Source organism: Ranitomeya imitator, chromosome 3, assembly GCF_032444005.1.
Source record: "Ranitomeya imitator isolate aRanImi1 chromosome 3, aRanImi1.pri, whole genome shotgun sequence".
Classification (NCBI taxonomy): domain Eukaryota; kingdom Metazoa; phylum Chordata; class Amphibia; order Anura; family Dendrobatidae; genus Ranitomeya; species Ranitomeya imitator.
In genome coordinates, this window is record NC_091284.1 from 23,376,433 (window position 1) to 23,386,521 (window position 10,089).

The 10,089-nt window shown below is 42.7% G+C and overlaps 1 protein-coding gene across 1 annotated transcript; it reads left to right on the plus strand.

Annotated features, from left to right (window-relative positions):
• The first annotated feature begins 5,645 nt into the window (after positions 1-5,645).
• On the plus strand, positions 5,646-6,554 carry LOC138671529 (probable inactive protein kinase DDB_G0270444). The gene has a single exon (XM_069759705.1). It carries the CDS (start codon positions 5,646-5,648, stop codon positions 6,552-6,554), a length of 909 nt encoding a protein of 302 aa, XP_069615806.1.
• The last annotated feature ends 3,535 nt before the right edge of the window (positions 6,555-10,089 follow it).

A 10,089-nucleotide genomic window follows, 5' to 3' on the forward strand; every position in this document is an offset into this window, starting at 1 on the left:
ACCTACGCCCCTAATTGCTAATTTTCAATGATCTGACACCAAAGTAGGCCAAAGTTGGGTATTTTTACCTAATTTTTACCCCATAAAAATGCCCTTTATCCACAACCCCCTACACAAAAGAAAACTTCTGTAAGATTTCAGTAGTACTCGGTCTCGGTGGTGCCCAAGAAATCTGCTAACTCTTCAAGGAGTACAGGAGCTCACCCCTTTTTCCGGGAGCCTCCTTTACTTCCGAAAGATTTAGCACGTACGATTAACACCATATTTGCTAACTCTCCCAGAAGATTAGGAGATCTCCCCGACCCCTGAAAAGCCTTAGCACTGATGAAACTTCCACAAATTAGCGATTCTGGAGTTTCCTCAGGATGAACATCTCAGGGACAACAGACGTGAATGGGTAACGGCAGATATGTGACTTCTGCCATTGACTTTTACTGTAAAGTGACTCATGGTGGAATTATCCTTTTTTTCTAAGAAGCCATGAGATATTTACTGGGAAGAAAATAGTTTATATCATTGAAAATATCAGTACCCTCTTTGAAATAAAAAAAAAATTGAATCGCCCTCGTTTCAGGGGAAATCTTTAGGTCTTCGGTTGGCTTTGTTCAAATCTCATGACACGGATCATTAGCGCCACAGCTAAATTCATCATGTAGTGCCAGCATTTGCCGGCGGCTGGAGTGCTTACAACAAACTTTATCAACAGCTTTGTACAGAAACAAAATTAGTTTGAAAGAAGGACTTTGAATGGAAGTCTTCAATATAGCAAAGTGAAGGCGGCCATTTTGAATTCCTTGAAATAACGCTAATGGACGACGTTACAGATGTTTCATTGTTTACACATTTATTTATTTCATACCCTGAACTCCGTTTATGATCTTCAAAAGCAGGTTAAGTGAAGGCATCGAGCATATAACACTGATTAATGAGCAGTAACGAGATGTAATAATCTCAGGGGACACATTACAGAGGCACGATGCATCATTGTAACACATACAGGCTCTTCGGTTGCATTAGTAGGAGTGTTGAGAATGTTTTTCGGGACAGCATAAATAAAGTTTATTGCTAAAAACACTTTAGACATATCCTACACATTGTTAGCAATAAAAGGTGAAGCAGTTGCCCATAGCAACCAATCAGACGTCTGCTTTCATTTTCCAAGGGCAGTTTAGAAAATAGAAGACGAGATTTGATTGGTTGCTATGTGTACATATAATTCTTTCCCCAAATAAACTTTATTTAGCTACCAGTAAATGAACGCATATACAGGGCTCTTCTCAACTAGCTTTATTTATAGCAAACCTGAAAACACAGAGGTCTTCATTTGTTTGCCCATACCAACAAATCAGAGCCCAACTTTCATTTCTTTAAAAAAAATTACTCTTTATAACATTTTTGAGACATCGGCCCCATTATTACCAAGTTTGTGTAAAAATGGCCACTTCTTTGTGGTTTTGGGTATATCTTTCATCCATCCCCAATCTGCCTAGGAATATACACAAAATAATGTAAATAGGCCCTAAAGTGGATGTATTTGGCAATATGAGTAGTCAGGGCCATTTTATCAGATAGCATGGTGATCTAATGTGGCATCCTAATGGCGTCTAACATACTAGTGTTGTGGCAGATGTCATCCGAGAGACTAAGGCCGATTATGCAATGACCCCATAAAATGACGTTGGCCCAAGTGAAATCCAATGTTTTTTTCGGGTCACACTTGGGACAAAAATACGGTCAGGTACCAAACTTGGTGAGCTGTCCCACAGAGTCCCCGGAGGTTGGGTTTAAACTGTATCTCAGTCCTCAGGACACACAAAAACACAGATATGGGTGAATGTAACGGTGAAGCAGAGATCCGTAAGAACCATCAGATCTTTGCTCCACTGTTCCCTCTGTGTAGACACACAGGTAAGTGCAATTCTTGTGCGGAGGCATGTACTGTGTGTGGAGACATCATACTGCGTGGGTAGGAGTTGTGGGGGCATCATATTGTGTGGGTAGGAGCTGTGGGGGCATCATATTGTGTGGGTAGGAGCCGTGGGGGCATTATACTCTGTGGGTAGGAGCTGTGGGGGCATCATACTGTGTGGGTAGGAGCTGTGGGGGCATCATACTGTGTGGGTAGGAGCTGTGGGGGCATCATACTGTGTGGGTAGGAGCTGTGGGGGCATCACACTGTGTGGGTTGGAGCTGTGGGGGCATCATACTGTGTGGGTAGGAGCTGTGGGGGCATCATACTGTGTGGGTAGGAGATGTGGGGGCATCATACTGTGTGGGTAGGAGCTGTGGGGGCATCATACTGTGTGGGTAGGAGCTGTGGAGGTATCATATTGTGAAGGGCCCTGTAGGGGCATCATACTGTGTGTGGGTGAATGTGGGGGTATCGTATGATGAGAAGCTGTGGGGGATTCACACTATTTATGAGACAATGAAATGGTATTTTACTATGTGGGGGGAACTGTGAAGGCATCATATGATGAGGGGCACTGTAGGGGCATTATACTGTAAGGGGAGCACTTGGGAAGCATTGCATTGTATATAGAAGGCATCATATTGTGTGTGGACATCATACTGTGTGTGAGGGCATCATCCTGTGTGGGGGGTTGTGATGGCTATATACTATGTGGGGGACACTGGGGGTATCATACTGTGTGTGGTAGGCACTATAAAAAGGTACAATACTGTAAACGAGGAATGTACAATGGGGCATTGTACAGTATTAGGGGAGCAAAAACCATAAAGCGAATGTTTATTAATCTCAGACTACACAAGAGACGTCGGCGCGTGCTAATAAGACTCATTGATTGTGCCGCCATGTACGGTACTCAAGAGTAAAAACAACTACATTATACTAAACTTTCCGCACTACGTGACAATACATAACTGCTGCATCCAGTCCCCGGTACTGAGCGCAGGGCTGACTCCTCGCGCACGATCAATCATAAATAGATTAGTCCTGCCTATCCGATCTCAATGAAGTGTGTGAATGCGCTAATGCATTGATCGGGCATCGACTGGACCTGCCTGGCAGACGTTGAAGTAGATTGCGGAGAGGGAGATCTACAGATTGAAGATTGATTAGGCATGCCTGTTAAAAAGGAGGCGGAACGGAATCTATTAATTATATATATGAAAAAACGTCTCTACAGTAACCGCTGTGTTGGTTTTCCGCTGCAGTGTGTGTTTCCAGGTCGGATTTATGGCAGGTTTATAACGTGCAGATGGTTGCCATACAGTTAGGTCCATATATATTTGGACAGATACAACATATTTCTAATTTTGGTTATAGACATTACCACAATGAATTTTAAACAAAACAATTCAGATGCAGTTGAAGTTCAGACTTTCAGCTTTCATTTGAGGGTATCCACATTAAAATTGGATGAAGGGTTTAGGAGTTTCAGCTCCTTAACATGTGCCAACCTGTTTTTAAAGGGACGAAACATAATTGTACAGATTAAATAATTTTAAATAAAATGTTAATTTTTAGTACTTGGTTGACCAAATGCAGCCAAACTGATTGGTCGTCGTTTCATACTACAGATGGACAATGACCAAAAAACATAAAGCCAAAGCAACCCAGGAGTTTATTAAAGCAAAGAAGTGGAATATTCTGGAATGGCCAAGTCAGTCACCTGATCATACCCCAATTGAGCAGCATTTCACTTGTTAAAGACTAAACTTCAGACAGAAAGGCCCACAAACAAACAGCAACTGAAAACCACCGCAGCGAAGGCCTGGCAGAGCATCAAAAAGGAGGAAACACAGCGTCTGGTGATGTCCATGAGTTCAAGACTTCAGGCCGTCATTGCCAACAAAGGGTTTTCAACCAAGTACTAAAAATGAACATTTTATTTAAAATGATTGAATCTGTCCAATTACTTTTGGTCCCTTTAAAAACAGGGTGGCACATGTTAAGGAGCTGAAACTCCTAAACCCTTCATCCAATTTTAATGTGGATACCCTCAAATGAAAGCTGAAAGTCTGAACTTCAACTGCATCTGAATTGTTTTGTTTAAAATTCATTGTGGTAATGTCTTTAACTAAAATTAGAAAAATGTTGTCTCTATCCAAATATATATGGACCTAATAATTTTTGGCAAATATTAAACATTTCACACACCATGATATAGCTATCTTGGCGTGCGTCGGGGTGTGGGGAGCAGGCTTTTTTTTTTTTCAGGTGATCAAAAACAACAGGGTTTCTAGTCGAAATTGCTTCAGGATCACGCATATTCTTTGAGGAGTTTTTGAAGGAATTTTTCAATCCTTCTAGTAAGCGATTTTGCAGGCATGTTTTTGGAGCAGACAGGCTCCAAAAAGCTCAAGTCATCTGCACACACCCTTAGAGTTTGCGCTCACTGAGGGGTTTTTTCACAGAAACTAAGCAGAAACTATCCATATTCTCCTCAAAAACTCATAACTCATTTTCTGCTCAGGAAACTCACCGAAAAGGCTCAAGACAACTCGGAGACAATTCTAGGAGCACTGACAAAGAGGTGAAGAGTCAGCTGCTTTTCCCTCTTTCTGCACAGAGCATGCTCACAACATCTCCCATAAAAGTGTCATTTTCTGACATAGTTTTCTTATGTGCAAGTGCAAACTGTAAAGAAAATATCTGGAACTGCTGTTAATTGGATAAAATAACCACTATTTTTCATTTGCAGAAATATTGAGAAAATTTACGTAATTTTTTTTTTTCTTCTCATTCACAGCAAGGAGAAAATGCCGTTTTCCACGCACATTTGCCTGTCAAGGAGCTGACCTTTCCAAGCTACTTCTCTAGATAATCTCTCATTTCTCAAAAGGCCGGCAGTTGGCTAATGTTTATCTGGGTAAGAGCATTACCCATGCATCATGAATCTCTCAGCTCGCTCGCTGCTGGTAAAAGCTTTCCCTGTACTGGAAGTACAGAGATCTTATACTGGTGCACTTACTGGTCTGACGACTGGGAGGTCAGTTCATGGGTGGTGAACGTATTCAATCAGAGGAGGTCAAGTTACTGGTTCTACAAGGTCATTATCTGTCATTTTGACATAGGTGAACACAAGAAACCTTCCGCAGGTGCTTTTTGGGAATTTTAGGCAGCCCTGGTACAACTTCTCCAACAGCACCTGAGGTCTATCATCTACGGCGAAACTCACATATGTTCCAGAAGAGTTGATATTCTTCTCCCTTAAGAATGAGAGATACAAATTTTAGCCCAGGTCGTTAACCCCGGCTGGAATAAAAACAAGCTGAAGCTTTAAACTTGAAGTTGCCAGAATTTGGGATTAGACATAGTGATGGTCAGGGCCGGTGGAGCTCAGCCATAAATGTAAACCAACCAAGGAGGTCAGGGACGGCGGCAGACAAGACAATTACATCAGAAAAAGTAGCCAAACAAATGGAACCAAAAGGACTTTACTGTTGAGGGCAAGAGTGGTGAGAAGAAAGCCCTAATTAAGCCGGGGTGCCACTGCCATTGGCCGGAGCTGTGAAATTTGTGCACTAGATGTTTATTAGGTCAACGCACACCATGTAATTAAAGAACTGCATAGTACTAGACAGGAGACCACTGAGCATCTAGAAACACCAAAAAACACTGGGCAGCAAAGTTCAGCGGTGACGACAGTGATGGAGGAAGTGGAGGAAAAGATGAAGAGATGGAGGAAGTGATGGAGGAGGTGATGGAGGAGGTGATGGAGGAACTGATGGATGAAGTGATGGAGGAAGTGATGGAGGAACTGATGGAGGAACTGATGGAGGAACTGATGGAGGAGGTGATGGAGGAAGTGATGGAGGAAGTGAAGGAGGAACTGATGGAGGAACTGATGGAGGAGGTGATGGAGGAGGTGATGGAGGAGGTGATGGAGGAACTGATGGAGGAACTGATGGAAGAACTGATGGAGGAACTGATGGAGGAGGTGATGGAGGAAGTGAAGGAGGAACTGATGGAGGAACTGATGGAGGAACTGATGGAGGAACTGATGGAGGAACTGATGGAGGAGGTGATGGAGGAAGTGATGGAGGAACTGATGGAGGAACTGATGGAGGAGGTGATGGAGGAAGTGAAGGAAGAACTGATGGAGGAACTGATGGAGGAACTGATGGAGGAACTGATGGAGGAACTGATGGAGGAACTGATGGAGGAGGTGATGGAGGAAGTGATGGAGGAACTGATGGAGGAACTGATGGAGGAGGTGATGGAGGAGGTGATGGAGGAGGTGATGGAGGAAGTGATGGAGGAACTGATGGAGGAACTGATGGAGGAACTGATGGAGGAGGCGATGGAGGAGGTGATGGAGGAACTGATGGAGGAACTGATGGAGGAGGTGATGGAGGAGGTGATGGAGGAACTGATGGAGGAACTGATGGAGGAGGTGATGGAGGAGGTGATGGAGGAAGTGAAGGAGGAACTGATGGAGGAACTGATGGAGGAACTGATGGAGGAACTGATGGAGGAAGTGAAGGAGGAACTGATGGAAGAAGTGAAGGAGGAAGTGATGGAGAAAGTGAAGGATGAAGTGAAGGAAGAACTGATGGAGGAAGTAGCTATCTTCTCATCCTACTAGATTTCAATAGAACTTATCAGATCTAAAATCCAGGGGTATTGTAAAAATTCAAGTAAGCCTTAATTATTGTCCAAATCTCCTAAATAAAGTCCTATAATATTACTTAATTACTCTAATTAACTATCCCACCCTTAAAGATACTTATAACTATAATTGACATTCATTTTAAGGGGGCATTACCAAACACATTATCAAACATATCACAACTGCAGTAATAAACATCCCGATAATTACTTTGAAGATGTTTCCCAGCCATCATCACACAAGGATTCCGCTGGAGATTGAGGGTCCGTCCATCTGCCCCTGTGTATGGAAACTTGAAACTCCACAATATTAACACCACAACCTTAAGATGGTGACAAGACGGTCTAATTATAAAAGCTGCTGTAGCTTCCAGACCCGGCTCCGAGCACATGTGGTGGTTCAGGGGCTCAACAGTGGTTCCGGGGAGAAGACACATATTATACGGATATTAGGTTACACGCATTATCCAGTTACAGGAAAGACAAGTAATCTAAGGCTCTGACCTTACAAATGTTCCCAGATTATGGTATATCAGTCAAGTGCATCCCAATAGCTGGAGACTAAAAATACCAAAAATCTGATGAGCTCAGTGTCCGCCAGGCATTAATTATTAACCAAGCATTTACATAGACACAAGCAAATACACCAACCCCACTCACTGCAATAAAAATATAGCAACGAAAAGTCCTTAAAGTGTTCGAGCACCAATGTAGAATAACTGTAACTATGTATATAGATTACATTACTGATCCTGAGTTACCTCCTGTATTATACCCCAGAGCTGCACTCACTATTCTGCTGGTGCAGTCACTGAGTACATACATTACATTACTGATCCTGAGTTACATCCTGTATTATACCCCAGAGCTGCACTCACTATTCTGCTGGTGCAGTCACTGTGTACATACATTACATTACTGATCCTGAGTTACATCCTGTATTATACTCCAGAGCTGCACTCACTATTCTGCTGGTGCAGTCACTGTGTACATACATTACATTACTGATCCTGAGTTACGTCCTGTATTATACTCCAGAGCTGCACTCACTATTCTGCTGGTGCAGTCACTGTGTACATACATTACATTACTGATCCTGAGTTACGTCCTGTATTATACTCCAGAGCTGCACTCACTATTCTGCTGGTGCGGTCACTGTGTACATACAGTTAGGTCCATATATATTTGGAGAGAGACATTTTTCTAATTTTGGTTATAGATATTACCACAATGAATTTTAAACAAAACAATTCAGATGCAGTTGAAGTTCAGACTTTCAGCTTTCATTTGAGGGTGTCCACATTAAAATTGAATGAAGGGTTTAGGAGTTTCAGCTCCTTAACATGTGCCACCCTGTTTTTAAAAGGGACCAAAAGTAATTGGACAGATTCAATAATTTTAAATAAAATGTTCATTTCTAGTACTTGGTTGAAAACCCTTTGTTGGCAATGACTGCCTGAAGTCTTGAACTCATGGACATCACCAGACGCTGTGTTTCCTCCTTTTTTGATGCTCGGCCTTCACTGCGGTGGTTTTCAGTTGCTGTTTGTTTCTGGGCCTTTCTGTCTGAAGTTTAGTCTTTAACAAGTGAAATGCTGCTCAATTGGGGTGAGATCAGGTGACTGACTTGGCCATTCCGGAATATTCTACTTCTTTGCTTTAATAAACTCCTGGGTTGCTTTGGCTTTATGTTTTGGGTCATTGTCCATCTGTAGTATGAAATGACGACCAATCAGTTTGGCTGGATCTGAGCACACAGTATGGCGGCTCTGAAGACCTCAGAATTCATTCCTGTGTCACATCATCCACAAACACTAGTGACCCAGTGCCACTGGCAGCCATGCATGCCCGCGCCATCACACTGCCTCCGCCGTGTTTTACAGATGATGTGCTTTGCTTTGGATCATGAGCTGGACCGCGCCTTCACCATACTTTTCTCTTTCCATGATTCTGGTAGAGGTTGATCTTGGTTCCATCTGTCCATAGAATCTTCTTCCAGAACTGTGCGGCTTTTTTAGATGTTTTTAGCCTTTTTATTCTTGATGCTTATGAGTGGCTGCACCGTGCAGTGAACCCTCTGTAGTTACTTTCATGCAGTCTTCTCTTTATGGTAGATTTGGATATTGATACGCCGACCTCCTGGAGAGTGTTGTTCTCTTGGTCGGCTGTTGTGAAGGGGTTTCTCTTCACCATGGAGATTATTCTGCGATCATCCACCACTGTTGTATTCCGTGGGCGCCCAGGTCTTTTTGCATTGATGAGTTCACCAGTGCTTTCTTTCTTTCTCAGGATGTACCAAATTGTAGATTTTGCCACTCCTAATATTGTAGCAATTTCTCGGATGGGTTCTTTCTGTTTTCGCAGCTTAAGGATGGCTTGTCTCACCTGCATGGAGAGCTCCTTTACCGCATGTTTACTTCACAGCAAAACCTTCCAAATGCAGCACCGCACCTCAAATCAACTCCAGGCCTTTTATCTGCTTAATTGAGAATGACATAACGAAGGGATTGCCCACACCTGTCCATGAAATAGCCTTGGAGTCAATTGTCCAATTAGTTTTGGTCCCTTTAAAAACAGGGTGGCACATGTTAAGGAGCTGAAACTCCTAAGCCCTTCATCCAATTTTAATGTGGATACCCTCAAATGAAAGCTGAAAGTCTGAACTTCAACTGGATCTGAATTGTTTTGTTTAAAATTCATTGTGGTAATGTCTATAACCAAAATTAGAAAAATGTTGCCTCTGTCCAAATATATATGGACCTAACTGTACATACATTACTGATCCTGTACTGATCCTGAGTTACATCCTGTATTATACCCCAGAGCTGCACTCACTATTCTGCTGATGCAGTCACTGTGTACATACATTACATTACTGATCCTGAGTTACCTCCTGTATTATACTCCAGAGCTGCACTCGCTATTCTGCTGGTGCAGTCACTGTGTACATACATTACTGATCCTGAGTTACATCCTGTATTATACTCCAGAGCTACACTCACTATTCTGCTGGTGCAGTCACTGTGTACATACATTACATTACTGATCCTGAGTTACATCCTGTATTATACCCCAGAGCTGCACTCACTATTCTGCTGGTGCAGTCACTGTGTACATACATTACTGATCCTGAGTTACACCCTGTATTATACTCCAGAGCTGCACTCACTATTCTGCTGGTGCAGTCACTGTGTACATACATTACATTACTGATCCTGAGTTACATCCTGTATTATACCCCAGAGCTGCACTCACTATTCTGCTGGTGCAGTCACTGTGTACATACATTACTGATCCTGAGTTACAGCCTGTATTATACTCCAGAGCTGCACTCACTATTCTGCTGGTGCAGTCACTGTGTACATACATTACATTACTGATCCTGAGTTACATCCTGTATTATACCCCAGAGCTGCATTCACTATTCTGCTGGTCACTATGTACATACATTGCACTGCAGAGTGGCTCCAGGACTTACTGCTGTGGTAGAGGGAAGCAGAGTGACTTCATAG

Excerpts from the sequence above, each read along its gene's own strand:
- LOC138671529 (XM_069759705.1), top strand. The coding sequence starts at position 5,646 with ATGGAGGAAGTGATGGAGGAGGTGATGGAGGAGGTGATGGAGGAACTG.